The sequence below is a fragment of the Struthio camelus genome, chromosome 12 (assembly GCF_040807025.1).
Source record: "Struthio camelus isolate bStrCam1 chromosome 12, bStrCam1.hap1, whole genome shotgun sequence".
NCBI classification, from domain to species: domain Eukaryota; kingdom Metazoa; phylum Chordata; class Aves; order Struthioniformes; family Struthionidae; genus Struthio; species Struthio camelus.
Genome location: NC_090953.1, coordinates 8,453,539 through 8,469,489, shown reverse-complemented (window position 1 = coordinate 8,469,489; position 15,951 = coordinate 8,453,539). Strand labels below are relative to the sequence as shown.

General features: G+C 43.7%; 1 protein-coding gene across 12 annotated transcripts in view; it reads right to left on the bottom strand.

Annotated features, from left to right (window-relative positions):
• Positions 1-15,951, bottom strand: part of AKAP13 (A-kinase anchoring protein 13) — a 237,025-nt gene that overhangs the window by 99,903 nt on the left and 121,171 nt on the right. For 10 of the 12 annotated variants that reach the window (XM_068957951.1, XM_068957954.1, XM_068957945.1 and 7 more), the window contains 3 exons: positions 11,000-11,189; positions 5,744-8,639; positions 386-462 (listed from right to left, as the gene is read on the bottom strand). In XM_068957951.1, the coding sequence (XP_068814052.1) occupies positions 386-462; positions 5,744-8,639; positions 11,000-11,189 (3,163 nt within the window). Of the gene's footprint in view, positions 1-385; positions 463-5,743; positions 8,640-10,999; positions 11,190-12,020; positions 12,080-14,879; positions 15,029-15,951 lie in introns of those variants that run through there. The other 2 variants (XM_009681238.2, XM_068957956.1) reach the window with 2 other exon arrangements.

Below are 15,951 nucleotides of genomic sequence, written 5' to 3'. Positions count from 1 at the left end.
CGCACGGCGGCCAGGCTCGCTCCGGCATCGCTCTCGCCTGAGCTCGGAGTCTCAGGGATGCAGTAAAGAGCCAAGATAATCTTATTCCTACCGATCTTTGAACAACGCCGCCGCAGGAGGAACCTGCGGGTCAAGCTATATCGCACCGACGGAGACAACCTAAATATGGCTTAAGCCAGAGCGTTTTGAAAATGAAAGGTCTAAAAAGAAAGTTCATGCTATTTTCAAGAGGCTAAATTAAAAAGTCACAATGAAAAACTAAGTTTAGCCTTGCACAGAGTACAGAAAGGAAATCAGCCGTTTAGGTTGGCCATCCACGGCAGGGCTGACGGTTCTTTAAAAAACACAGCAAAATACAAGGAAACAACGCAGAAAGGACACTTACCGCTCCCTCACAGGCCGTGCTCTCTTTGTGCTCTTTCATAAAATCCACCTCATCTTCAGTTTTCATTTCCAACTTCCCTGTAAAAACAGAGGGTTTGCACAGGCAATTTAAAACAAACTTCTTTCAGTGCTGCTGCTATTTTTCTGTTTATTCAAACTAGTCTCAAAAACAAAACAAAAGAAAACAAAAAAACCCCACCCTGGCCTTCAACAAGTCCATTTTACTTCCAACATCTGGTTTCAGTCCCGACTTTGCTGCTCATTTGTTATTAGTTTTAACAACTATCGTGTCTGGGACCGAAGGAAACTATGAAACAGGAGCAAGCACAGGCAAAAACGCAACTAAAAGGCTTTAGGTGAAGCTGAGTTTATCTGTAGGTATTTGCCCATGTTTTTTACCTGGCTCACAGTAGTCGAGTTGCAGAATCAACATTCTTGCCTTTTTCTTCTTACCATAACTTGAAGACAACACAAGAAACAAGACTTGTCTTCCCGATTGATGGTTCAAGTGTTTAATATACAACCAGCTTCAAAAAATTGGCTCTTCTGCACTGCCCTAGAGAAGATGATTTGCTCCCTGGACTAGGAAGACAAACCTTTCTCTGGGGAGTTTACAACTGGTTTCCCCCTTCCTCATGCCCCCATGATGCTGTCACCACTGCGATGGTACGAACATCACGTCCCAGCTGTTCCCTCTGCCCAGCAAAGACGTGAAAGATCGCACTAGTCACCCTTCAGTGGGGTTTCCTTTCTGTCTACGTTTCCTTGGCATAAAAGTCAAAGTCATAATGCTCTTTTTTCCCTTAGCTAATGACTCATGTCACCTGTGAACACCAGGAATTAACGTAGAGCAAAAGATGTTTCAATGTCAGGATAGCAAACTGCTTTGCAGACGGTAAAGCACATATCATTACTTTTCCCCAGGGGCTTATGTCAGTGCTATAGCCATGCTATGGATACATACACTAACCTGTAGAGGAATTAAGGGATTTGAGCAAGGTCATGCTGTGTGAGTGTAGTTGTGTTAGGGTTAAAAGCTCACCCTAATCACACTCGCGCTCTCATTTCTACTAAAACTAAACACTGAATGAACGACAACAAAACCATTTACGGAAGATACACATTTGCACTGAGTGAGTTTATCCATACGCAGAGGTGATTTTGCAGTAAGAGTGTTCTACCTCCAAGAGAAATTGCTGCAACAAGTGTCACCAAGAGTTTTCCACTAGCGTTGGAGTCTACTGTTGACTTTTGGGCTTCACAGATAGTTGGTTTTGCTGTGTACTACTGACAAACTAAACCAAAATTATTAAGTCAAATTGTCATAATTTTGTCTCAGTTAGATGAGTTTGTGTGTTACCAGTGGCAGACTCTCAGAAATCAGAGTTAACAGTACAGATTTCTGCAAAGCGCGTTTGCTGGCAAAGCAGTGATCGAGGCCACGATGAGAATGGCTCAGGGTTGCAGCACAGGCCTTGTTGTTAAGGCCCAGAAGGGAGGCCTTACCCTTTCTCATGGGCATTTCTCACAGGGAGAAGCGTGCCATGATTGTTCAGAACTGGTCCAAAAGATAGAACATATTAAGGCAAAACTGCTGGCGTACTGAGGATGCAAGAAGCAAGCAGTATGAAGATACTCGACGATGCATAACAGCTGGAGAAACAAGCCATTTGCTAAAATACAGCCCTAGGTATCAGAAGAAAATCAGAACATTCCTGGTTCTGCTTCAGATTTCCTCTGAGCATGTGAATACATTACTAAAACAGTCAAGCGTCTCTGGTTCCCCATTCGAAAAGGAGAAATGCTAATTATGCTCCCCTCCCTTGTACTAGATTTGAAAAGATAACATGACCAATGCTTGTAGCATTCTGATGTCCTGTACAGAGTGTCAAGAACACTGCTCCTCTTAAGGTCATCAGTTAACATTTCATCAGCTCAATTCCAGCAAGATCAGACCTTCATTTTATTGTCAGGCTAGATAAAAATCAAGAGTTTCAAACACCAGAAACACACTGTTTGTGTGCTGAGGCTTAACACAAGCAAATCTGTGTTTTGACTTCCATATCACCCTCAGGATGAAATCCAAGAGGGCAATTGTTGCATTTTGCCAACGGAACGCAAATTGTTGCATTTCTTTCCAAACTTCCACTACAAACACATAATCCCAAGCAATAAGCTGGTATTTTAATAGTATCACAGAGGCCTTTGAGGCATAAAATGCATTATCACGTTGTTAGTGCCATTTGTTATCGATTCATCCTGCTACTCTACAAGGGGGTGAAAATTGTAGTAAGTGCTTTTCGATGCAGCCATAGGAAAAACACCATTGATAAGAATGAGATGAAGATCGAGAAAATTCAAAATAAGGTGATACACTTCTGGCAATGAATGTCTTTAAAGACTGAGACCTTTGAGAAGAGACATTAAGGAAAATTCTCCTAGAAGGAGAGCTTGCAAACTGTGATCACAGTATTTGTTAATTTAAGATGTCCAATCTCAACCATATAACCTAATCTTGCCAGAGTCATTTCCTGCCAAGAAGTTGCATCTACCTGGAGGTGTTTTGTCAGCACAGCTATAATGCTCAGACATGCACTGTTTCCTCTCCTCTTGCCCAGCTTGGCTATTGTGGTGTGCTTTCATATCCTAACTGCTTGGTTTTCAAATGAATAGTAGACACTTGCCTGACTTGCAAGTAATGTGCTTCAAGAATCCATTACTCAGATGCAATGCAGCTCTGACTCAAAAGCTTATAACATGAGAAGCTGCCTTATGAAAAGTAAGGGCTTCTCATCTCATCAACTTCCTTCAATTTGGTGAACGCTCATTAGAGATATCTATCAGGAAAAGACAATTGGCCCTTTGAGGTCTCTATTTTTGGGGTAGGCTGAATCTAATAAAAGGTGATGAGATAAACAGGGACATATTTAGGAGCAATTTCATCTCATAAATTAAAAACAAAGATCCCAATAATTTGGAGTACAGGCAACAGCAATATCATTTGACTACATCTCTGACAATTTACCAGGACAATAAAAAACCTCTGACCACACGTTTCTGAGAAATGGCCTCATGGCCTACAATGCCTTTGGAAAGACTTTATTGTAGGCTATCAGAAAAAGATTTGATTCATTCTACCGAGCAGAAACTACTTCTGCATAGCCATAAAATAAACACTGTAAATAAATCCTGGACTGTAGGGAAAACTCCCCAACACTGAAACAGCAACAAAAGGAGAACTTGCGCATAGGGCTGGAGTGGCTTGGGTGCAGCAGAAGCGGCACACAAAGTGTGCGTCACAAAGCTGAGCTGGTATCGACATGAAGAATATACACAGTAATAATAATAATAATAAAAAAAAAAAAGCAACAAGTTTCTTGTCTTGAATTACTGCCATATCAAAGCTCCAGCTTCCACTCTATAGGAGGCAAATTTTGTAAATATATCAAAAAGTAAGCTTGGATTCACTGGAGGCATTTGTCTTTGCTTTCAGCTAATATTTTGGGAGGATTCCATAACCTTATGCCTTAGATCAACACTAGGATTGCTCAGGAGAAGGCATTCTAGCTGAGATTTTTCTTTGTGTAGCATCATATTGCAAATAAACAATTCTTCTTATGGAGAAAAGAGACTGTTGAATTCCAAGATCTTTTAACACTAAATCTTTATGCATTTCAAATCTGTAAGAGGATCACCTTCTCCTTCTCCTTTCTAAAACCCTAGCACAGAAGGATGCCTTAATATTAGAAAGGTATTTTTTTCTCCTGTAGTTACTATCTTGTTGGACTGTCTAGTCCCTTCTCTTAAAACACTTCTCTGCATAACATCACAGCCCCAAGAATCCAACTAGGGAGACCGACCTGTAACTCCCAAGCCTGCAGAACAGCAGGCAAAAAGCAAGAGGTTCCCAGCAGAAATTCACACTCCCAGGTATTGACTTACAGCCACTCCCCTTCTATTGAAACGTCAATCCGCCAGAGTGCAAAAATAGCTTTCTTTTTAAAAACAGCTTTACAATCCACATTTAAAGCATGTCACGTGTTCACTAATTATCTCCTGACTAATAAACTTCTTAAAAGTCCTGAACTCAAGGCAAAAGAGCATTTGCTGGAGCCATCAGCAACCCCCAAATAATCAATCCTTTCCCTGTCACCCCAGTTACTCTGCTATCAAATATCAGAATAAATCATCTGCCAGGACTGTATTCTGCATTTAAATTGAGAAAAAAGTTCCCAGCATGAAGCAGTGAAGTATCTTTACAACTTTAGAACTTCATGATTTAAATCACGGCAGATTTTTCAAATCTTTCCTAACTTTCTTTGCTTGTTTGCTTGCTCTGTGGTGAAAAAGGAAGAAGAGGCACTGTATAATTTTCTCATAGCAAAGAAAATAATGGCAAGGGAAAAAATCCAGCTGCTTAACATTTAACAGCTGCCTGAACAGGTGGAATATAAAGATCAGATTAGCTCCATGCTACAGCAGCAAATTCACCTATGATTTAATTCCAGGCTAGAGAGACAAAATCATTGCTTTTTCACTCAGTTTATCCCTTTGTTTCCCCCCTCCTTTTTTTTTTTTTTTTTGAGTTACCTGATGACGTTTTCTATTAGCTCATGTTGCACCGGCACCAAGTCTAAGCTGTCCCAAAAGAGTCACTTATCCCCCACATCACCATTCAGCCGAGGTGCTCGCTGATCCCGCTTCGCAGCTGATTGCAGCAAGGAAAGCAAAAGCGATCATCTGAGGGCCAGTACTGCTTAAATGCACTGGAAAACAACACTGCTGCGTTGCCGGACAAAAGCTTTACAGACAGGAAAAGGGAGTCGGGATAGGGCTTGCTCGCTTTTTTAAATGACCTAATACTACCAACTAGGAAGTGACTGTGCACAGTTCAGAAGGACACTAACAGCTGTTTGAGCAGGCTGGAAAAGAAACTTTAAGATGGCACTAATGAATAATATCCTCTGACTGCAAGTTAGCAAAAAAAAAGGGTAAAACTCAAGGAAAAGCTCAAATTAGCACTAAGCAAATAAACCCTAACGCCCAAAGGAAAGCATGTTACTTGAAGATACAGCTGGCTAAGTATCTGCCTCCCATTTGTTCCTTCTCCAGAAAGAATTCACATGCTAAAAATTCTTCTGCACAGATTCATATGTGATGATGTCCTTTTCTTACCTCCAATGCCAGCCAAAAAACATGCATTTAAATTGAGGTTTTTATTCTCTAACTTCAGATTTCTTCTTTCTCAGAAAAATAACCCTACACTTCCTCTACAAAGCAGGCCTCTTACTTCCTTTCCTGATGAAACACAAGCATACCTACGACGCTTTAGAAAACTAGCTGATTTTACTTTTCATACCTGTACCAGGCTCAGATCCTTGTGCTCCCGGGCTGATGTTCCTCCTCTTTGCTGGGGAGCTTAAATCCGTTTCTCCATTAAGGCTGGTTGCTGTATCCACTGCAGGCCAGGGTTCAAGCCCCGCACTTTCTGGTAATTCAGGGGAACAAGGTGTCTCCGATGCAAAAACTACTGCATCAAAACTTTTTACCATTTTAGGAACTTTATCCAGAGAAAAGCCATCATCTGCCGAAACCAAACTCTTTACTCCCACATTCTCCAGTGACTCAACAGCATTTAAACGGCACGAACCCTGCGAGAAGGTCGATTCCAATACGGCTTGGCTTTGCTTCGCTTTGCATTCTTCAGGCTCAGCCAAGACCTCCCCCTGAGCTGCCTTTGCATCAGGACCAGCTTCGCTCTCGCTGGCCAGGCAGACAGTGTCTGTGCTGGAGTCACTGTCACACGTGGGCTCTTCGGCAATTGGCTGAAGGGTCGCTCTGGGAAGCACGCTGTCCATATTCTCCTGCTCTTCCGGATACATTGCTACAGGGGTGATTGCCGCTACCCTTAACACCTCCTTATCCTCACAGGCAGCTGCTGGTGCCTCCATTTCCAACGGGTCCTTTAGCTCTGGGGTGATGCTGTGCAGAGAGGCTCCTTGCAGACCTTGATGGGGTTGACATTCTTGGTTTGGCCCTGCATCCGGACAAGGATTGTCCACTGCATCTGCTGACTTGTCTTCTGATTCAGGGTCTTGCACAATGACTTCTGCCTCCACTGTCACGGTCTCACATGCTTCCTCACTGAGGACCTTCTCTGTCAGCCCAGCGTCTGCAGCGCTGCTAACTGCTGCAGACACCTCATGGCTGCTGGCAGCTTTCACAACAGCAGCAGCAAGTTCCTCCGACAAAACCTTCTCCCTGTCACTTTCACAAGCCTCCTGGTTAGGCTGGGCTTCGTTTCCTTCAGCCTGCTGGGAGAGGCTCTGCTCCCAAGAGCCCTCTTCCCCCGCATGCTCTACGGGCAAGCCTGCTTGCGCGGCAGCGTTGCCATGCTCCGGCAGCCCTGCTGAGCCTGCTGCTGCTGCCACTTCCTGGTTTTGTTTAGAGTCTTCATTATGAATTACAGAGGGTGTGCCCATTAAATTATCCTGTATACGGTCTGCACCCTTGGCACACGGAGATACTTCAGGGTCATTACCTTGCAGAGCTGTCTCCTGCCCGAGAGGTGCCACTGCAGCAGCTCCCTCCTGACTAGCAGATGGCCCCTCTCCTCCAGGTAAAGGAGAGAGCGACTTCACCTCCTCGCTGAGCCCCTCCTGTTCAGGAGCGCTTCCTGCTATTTCTGCTTCATCTTGTGGTGGCTCTTTTTCTGGCAGGCGTGAGCTCGCATCCTCTGGAGGGAGTGATCCAGGCTCATGTTTGCTCTCTTGAGCAGTGTCTAATTTTAAGCTGTCACCCATTTCATCTTTAACACTAGTTTCATCGACAGAAGGGCAAGAGCTAGTGATTTCCTGACCTCCATTTGCAGAATCAGTCCTTCCTTCATCTCCACTGCTGCTGGTATCAGTTCCTACTGCCTGTTCTTCATGGGCTTCAACGCTCTCCATCGCTGCATTTGCAAATTCAGTGATCTTACTGCTTTCCTGGCAACATACCAGTTCCGCATTGCTTTGATCAGGTCTATCAACTTCATCATTTTCAGGTTTAGCATTGGGACCATCAGTTTCCACACTGTCTCCTAGCCATAGCGAGCTAGATTTTGCATCCGTGCTACCACCTTCTACCTGCAATTCTTGCTCCCCATTCTTAATGCTGTCATGGATTTCCAAAACGGGATCGTGTTTTGGTGCACACGCTGGAGTCTTCGCCCCATTCACTGCTGGCAACACTGCCCCAGTGTTCGCAGTGATGTCCTGCCTGTCCTTGACAAGGGGATTGTCTTGGTTTTCTAAGAAGCTGTTGTTTACCTGATCAGTGCACGAGTCTGCTCCGGGCTCTCTCTTATCACTGGTCTTGCAAAAGCCAACGGAGAGATCATCAGTGCTAACATCTCCATTGGTATCGTCACATGTTGGCATCGCTTGCACAGTTGCATCCTCCTCATCTGCACAGTCAGTGCCATTAAAACCACAGAGCAAGGGCTGAGCAGCACTGGCTGACTCTTCCTTAGCTGGTGATTGCTCTTTCAGTGTTGCAGTCTTCATTTCACTGGTCTCAGCCATCCCATCCTCTACCTGCTGCGGGCCTGGAGCCCTATCAGCTGTCCCTGCACAGTTCCTGCATTCAGTTTGGCCCATAGCCACATCCACGGCCACCGGGGAAGCTGGCGTTTTGCCTGCCGTTTCAGCCACTGTAACAGCACTTTCAACTGCACGCTCTTCAGCAACTTGCACTTCCTGATGGGTACTGTCTTTACTGCACAAGTTGGTGGGATCCAAAACAGCTCCAGCAGATGTCATTCCAGCTTCCTCATTTGTATTTCCACAGGATGGAAGACTTACAGCACCGTTTACGTCTACACACAGGCTGAGTGTGCAGTCGTTTTTGTCCGATACAGTCCCAGAGCCTGTAACAGAGGCTGGCTCCTCCTCTTCCTTTTTACTCAACATCACTGTATTTTTACTTTCACAGGAGCGCTCTGTGTTCTTTGCATCCCCCAGGCTCTGTAAGTCCTTTGGTGCGTCATTGACAGCTCCCAAACTCTTGCTGTTGCATTTGTCCTCCTGGTGGGTTTGGTCCAAGAGCTGCCTGCTGTCAAGGTGAATAAGATCAGATGGGCTTTCCTTCCCTCCTTCTCTTGCCATTTCTTCTAGCCTCTGAGAGGTAGTGGCTGGGTGACCATCGGGCTCTGTTCCTCTACTGCAGCTATTCCCAGAATCTCTTAGCACAGATTCTGTCTGCTTCCTTAAATTCTGTAACAAGACAAACAAAAAAAAAAAAAAAAAGAAATTATGACTCTGTCATAAGTTTTGCTCTGTCACACATTTACAGCGTGACTGCTGTGCACAAAATCTGTATCAAAATAATCTAAAACATATTTAACGTGACTGCTGCCCTCCTGTAACTCTGCCCGGTGTACACAGCCACTTCAGACAGAGTTACAAACGTACAGTAGCAGTCACTTTAACTTTTGGTCTCATTACGCAGTAATATTGAAATTACCAGAATGACAGAAACGTTGGTTGGAAGGAGCATCCGGAGGTCATCTAGTCCAGCCTCCTGCCTGAAGCTGGACTATTACTAGCACTAGATCAGGTCAGCCATGACTCTGTCTTGTCATGTCTTGAAAACCTCTAATGATGGCGTTTCCACCATTCTCTGGGTAATCTGTTCCAGGGCTGCACCACCCTCTTAGTGAATCCGAATCCCCATCCCAAGCTGAAATTTGTGCCTCTAGCTCCTTATTAGACCATGTGCCCCTACTGAGAAGAGTCTGGCTCTGTCATCTTTGTAATTCCCCTTCCAGCAGCTGTAGTCATATTTCACGAGTCCACTTAAACTCAAGCTCTGTAAACAGTACAACTCAATCTATCAAATCATGCAAATATATACCAGTCTAGTCCCAAAGGGCTTGAGCAAATGCTCCTCAAGAGCCACTCCGGATCCCTGCCCAATTGCACTCCACAGTTCTGCTCCGCGTTGCTCAGTTTTGCTATCCTGGTGGAAATTCTGCGTCAAACATTGGAACTGGCCGATTGTGATCGACTCTGACCAAGCTGCCCTAACGCAGTCACTTGTCTCCTCGTTCTAGCACTGAACTAATGATCTAATCTGTTGCTGGGAAAGGCATACATAATTAAAAATCTGGAACTTACCTCCTAAATGGAAATATAAATTTGAAAATGATGGCATACTGTTAAAATTAATATGTGCAATACCGTGGAACAGTAGCAGCGCATTCAATTCCTGTCTAATCTGCATTTTCGTTCCAGTGCACGTCAAGGATCCCCCAAGCTTTATAGCTGGATTAATACAATGAAACCTTGGCTCAGGGTTTTACATTGCAAGCTTTTTGAGGTCACCCTGGTTTCTCATTCAATAGGTGAGCAGTTCCTATGAATCACTGGAAATACAGTATTAATGCTCTGAGGATCTATTTCAAATCTGTTATCTTTCGTATTTATTCATAGACATATTCAAACAATACATATAACTTAGCAGTTGAACTTAAGCAGCCCCCTCCAAATTTTGTTTAAGCCTCTGAAATTTCTCAGAGAAATGAAATTTCACACCAAAAATGTCCAATTAAACAACCCTTTTCTCCTTGACTTACACAGCACTGATATTCTAATTGATGCATCACAGGGAACCTTTGGCTATTGCTTATACAAACTACGGTTAAAATTATCACTGCTACTTTACAGATATTGCTTTTACTGTTCTTTCCACTGAAAGGCAGGGCTGGACCTGCCTTTTGTGCGCGCAAATGAACCAGCTTGGACAGCGCATCAGCACTCTGGTGGCTATAACCCCTGCAGCCCAGCATGGAGACTGCTCGACTGGTTCCCAGCCAGCGTGGACAGAAACAGACAAAAGTGACACTTGTTCGGGAACAGGCGAAAGGAGGGGCGGCGGGAGCCCTGACATCTTCACGGTGAAGTCACTCTGCCGAGAGCCTGAAAAATAGAGCCTTTTCCAGAGGAAGCCAACTGGTTTTTAACTGACCCTAAATGAACTTAAATGAACTAATTATAGGGCTGCTTTCCAAATTCAAATTACATTAGATATGAAGTGAAACAGTGCTGGAAAGAAAGAAAAAAAAAAAACAACTAAACATAGCCTTTTCTGATTTCATTGTCAGACAAAATGTCCGTTATTTAAATCCCACACCTTTTGCTTCCCAGCTGCCTCAGAGGGACACGTGCCTTCGGGAAGGTTTCTCTGCACTTCTGATGAGACCCTCCGTTAAGCAGGTGCTGGTCTCAGGGACCTGGCAGGAGCTGGGAGCACAGAGGGGTCCCACGAGCTGGCACAGAGCTGGCTTGGCTTTTGCTGCCAGAGCCCTGACCCTGCTTCTCTTCCCAGAGAGAAAATTTGTTTTCTAATGTAACTTCACCAGATCCATCTCTGTCCCCAAACAAGAAGCAGACAGACACATGCCTGCCTGGATACTTGATAACGACATCCAGAGAGAAAGTCTAGGCTCATTTGTAAATATACCCCTGAAGAGTGCCTATGTGGGTAAGTCCTTATGAGGCACCAGGCTGCTCCAAAAACCAGCAGCAAACACCCCAGTTATGCTTCTATTTAATCATCTGCTCCTTTTCCTTACCATGTGCCGGTGGCTCTGCATGTGTTTCTGAAGCTGCCGTATGTCATCCTCCAAGCTGGCCTTTCCCCCTTCCTTGGTTTCGGCTGTTAGCATGTAGACATCCAGCCCCCGGTGGTGTTTCACGCAGTAGTCCCCCGAGTGCACCGTGTGAGACAAAGTACTCCAGGAATCCGGCTCTCTAGCTTCCTCTCTGAAATAAAACACAGCCAGGTTAATCTGGAAGTGAGGAGCAATGCTCCGTTGCAGGACATATGCTGTTCCTCACTCTGGACAGTCATCTAATCAATGGCCCAAGCAAAGCAGAGCACTGGCTCCAGGGCCAGACAGACCAATGCACACAGATGCTTCTCAGCCTTGAAAATGAATTTGATTCAGAGCTAAAGCCAGCCACAAGCTCCACTTGACGTGGTCCTTCCAAGTCTTACACAGCCTCAGGTAGGAAAGTCTTGTTTTTTTCCTCCCAGACTGTAAGAATATATGAATGACTAGCAACAAAGGGCAAGATAGTTGCTTTTTAAATTTAAGTTTATTGCAGGTGAAGATCACCAAAGCAACTGTCATGGAACAACAGACACCTAAAAAAGACTAGAGAAAAAGCCACAAGGAACAACAGTTTTTATGATAAAGTTGCTACCACAAACTTCTACACTGAAACCAGCACGCTGTTTCACAAAGCACACCCAACAGCCACCAAATAGCAGCAATTTTTTTTCCACTTCTGAAATTAATTTTGCTTGTCCTGTGAAACTACTTCCATACTGACAGCCTTATGCAAGACATTCTCACTACTGAGAGACCGTTGTTCTTCTGCAGCAATATTATGGATTTTCTTTCTACCAATCAAAAGAAAAGGAAGGGAATAAGGGTGCTGTTGGAGATCAGAATGAAAAAATAACTCAGCAGTTACTTCTATTCAATAGAAATTTCTATTCAGTCAGCTCTATTCAAATGTCAGACCTTGATTTTGCATAAACTTGCAACTCCAAGCAGTAATTCTGTTCACGTGGTTAGTCTCACCAACCTTTGCAGAGCCTGTGTCGTCACTTTAAGGGGTTGAAGAAACATTTATCTTATCAGGGTGTTCACCTAAAGTTTCAGGTTTACAGATTTCACTCTGAATCAGAATCGCTTGGGGAAACAAAAAATCCGTTTTACATCAAAGACAGCCTGGCTCACGCAGCACCCCATCTCTCAGCAGAAACCTCCGGCATTGAGGAGGAGGCAGAACTGGCTCTTGAAATGGTTTGTCTCACAAAGACGAAGCAGTTGCTCCTTTTCATACATGCTCAGGTAAAGTTAAGGGAACTGGGGTTCACGCCGACCTGTTCGTGTGCATTAGAAATGCAAAAGCCCTTGTCTTCCTTAGCCTGAGCTAAGAACATGCCCCTTCCCCTTCATGACCACGAGCTCTGAGTCACAACAGGCTTCCTGAAATCTCCCTTTGCAGCACAGCCACAGATTACCCTAGAAGGGCCTGGGGCGGAGCTGTGATTGTATGCAAACGATCAAGGATATTTGAAAAGGTATGTATATAGAAAGCATATACAGTCAGTCAAGCAAAACTACACTGATTTAGGTGTCTTTGTCATCTTGGTTTATTACATTAAAAGCAGCAAAAGGCCAAGCATCCAGCATGGCTCAGGCAAACCCATTGGGATACCTCCCTGGGAACCTGTGCAATTTAGAAAGAACAGAAAGCAAAGTAGTAATGATCAGAAGATATCAAAATAGGCAGAGCAGGGTGGAGCAACTGTCAGAGAGAGAAAACTGTGCAGATAATCGCAGCAGCAGCAGTGGCTGCTGTCACTCTGCCCTAGTAGGATATCCCTTCCTCTTCTGTAACTCATTTTGACTCATCTACAGCGCACACAAAGCAAATTCAGACAAAGTGGACCTACCTCTACTACCATTCGCCACAATGTAACCCAATTGACTTCAACAGAATTACTCTCGTTTTAGACAGAATCAATATTGCTATACAGAAAGAGAAGGAAGTGTATAGTCTCTTCGGCAATTGGCTTAAATCCAGGCACTGAAGTCAACTGAGCCATTACAAGTGCAAAGTGACTAAATAAATGGCCTTCCTTTTTCAAGGAAACACAGACATTTCTGTCTAGAGTATTTTTCTTTTCAGTTGTTGCATATGAGAAATCACTGCACTCGGGGGGCCACTTGCAGAACACAAAGCAGCAGTCATCACAAAAACTATACTCCCCCGTTCACGAGGACAACATCAGCAAGATTAAAGAACTGATTGCAACAGCCTTCTTTCCCATCAGCTTCAAGTATACTTATGAGAGTCTCCAGGTAGGCACCCACAAAGCAGCCTGCAGAACTCAAGACTTAAAGGACCCTCAGTGACTTCAAAAGCCTCAAAATTTGGGAACAGGTTACATGCAAGCACCGTCCCCGAACACCAGAAGAACACCTACCCTGACCGCTGCTACCGCAGTTTGCTACCTTCACCTTCGCACAGGCCAAATTGACCAAATAATCACTTCCACATACCAAGAAAGCAATTTCTTTTCATGCACAAGTTGCAAAGCTGTGTTCAATTCTGTAAACGGGTTTACAGAAAGCGAAGAACTTTCTCAAATGCACCCATCTACAAACAACTCAGAGCTCTCTCTTTTTAGCAGCAGTCACCTATGTCGCACATAATTAAGCAGTGAGGTAGTGGATGGTCCAGTCCACCAACTCCTTCAAATTATCCCTTTAATGCATTGATGCATTCAGGGATGGATGGATGGATTCAACAGAGAAGACAAATGGGTATTCACAAGTGTTTAGCTTGTTTGCACACTGATAATTCTGTTGTTCAATCACTTTCATGAGGAAACAGTTCACATGAGAAAACGCTCTTGCTAATTTGTCTTTGTACATTGAGTTTCACCTTCTATGTCTCTCTAGCGTATCTCACGTGCAAACCTCGCGTTTTATCGAGAGATGATAAAAGTACAAAAGTACATTTTCTTCCAGAAAAAAAGCTTTGCACATATGCATTTTGTACTGCCTGATTGTGAAAGACAGTCATTTTGTACAGATTAGCAATTTCTGTAGTAACTGTAATTTTATACAAGCGCATGTTCGAGTTGGTTAGGCAGGAGCCAAAAACAAAAATGCAAATATTTACTCAAGAATTATTAACAAAAATGTATATAAAACCCCCACCATTCTCAAAGTCTGAAAATCTGTTTCCATTCAGCACAAAAATCTGAACTGCAGTTGTAAAGAGAGATTGCCAGCAATTAGGGAAACTAGGGAAAGGAGATAACCTGTCTTATAAGGTTTAACTATCCTGGGTCAATTCTTTCTCATCCTCCCCTTTTCAACAGCTTCCCACAGAAACATTGAGAAGATACCAATGAACAGAAAGTTTCATTGGTCTCATCCTGGAGTCCAAGTTTTGCAGAAGAAAATACCTTCCCTGGTTAAAAATGCAAGGGCTGACCAATGAGGTTCACGGCTTGCAACATTCATTACCAGGTCTCCACCCTCAGCAGGAGCACGCAGCGCTGAGCGTGCTCCCTGGAAAAACCTGGGACGGGTGCTCCAGCTTCGGTCCCTGTTTCACTTGCTCCAATTTTCTATCAGATAGAGGCAAGTAAAGGAAAGAAAGGAAAAGAAATTGCCGGCTTTGGGAAAGGAGAGTGTTTGCATGGAGAACGGAAAACTTACCAACTTGCCCGGTACCAGTGGAAACACGTCCCAGAGAAGGATGCCAACTCAAAATGGAGAGAGAGGAAAAGCAAACACCTGAAATCCTCACTACCTCCAAAGTACTATCAGACCATGACCTACCTGGTCCGGGAACTACTTAGATTGCTCAAACCACAACCAGCTACTACACACCTGACACGTAAAGCAACACAATACATACTATTTTTTAAATCTCCAAGAAGTGCCGAAGTAGAGTTGTCACCGGCGAAGGAGGAGTTGTACAGTACTTCTCTGTTTAAACCTTGTGTTTTTCTTGTGGTAGTGCAGAGAGGATGGCTCTGGGCCAATAACGACAGTCTGCAACTACATAGCATGTCTCAGAGCTTCCTGTAGATACCAGCAAGATATTTTTAAAAAGAGGGAAGATAAGTGAGAAAGAGAGAATGAAAGGAGAAAAAGCCTCGGCTGGAGTAAAAAATGTGCCCGCTTTCCAAAGTTTCAGAAATTGTTGTTTGTTACAAAGGTTTGAAATTTGGCTGTGTCACTGGTCCTGACATGACTGTTTTCCAGTATAAAGACAGCAGATTTTAAAGAGAAGGGAGAGGAAGAAGGGGAAAGAGATCAGAAGCAGCAGCCAGAAGAAGCCTTGCTGGGTTATACAGAACCTTGTGTTAGAAAGATTTATCCAACAATCCTACAAACAAGCAAGGACGACTGTGTGGGAACTCAAGGTGTTATTTCCTGGAGATATTCCCTCTAGATTTCTAAGCCGGACTTTGGCTCAAACAAAACAAACTCTGTAGTGTTGCCAACTCCTATGATCTTACTGTAAGCCTGACAGTAGTCCCTGATTTATTCTGAAAGTACCAGCTCCTAGATTCATGTGATAAATAAATAAATAAATAAATAAATAAATAAATAAAGTCGCTACTATTATGGTTGCAGCAAAAACCTACGAAATACTAGAATTTAGATGCTCTTATCTGTAAGGCAAATAAAAACAAAACTAAACTGAATTTTAATCTTACATTTCTATTCAAAATCTGACTTATTATTGTTGTTAGAATACCACACTGAAAATAGTAGATCAGACTTACAGTCTGTAATCTAGGACAAACAAGGAACAGCACCTACTGGGACAGGAAATTGGATTTGGTGGCCATTGCAAAACACATCCATAAACCGGGCAATTTAAATAAAGCCGACTGTCCCTTACTGTGAAAATTCAGCACCCAGATTTAATGCAGTCACCAGAATTTCAGATCAAGTCTCCAGGTAAGCATTTCGAAAAA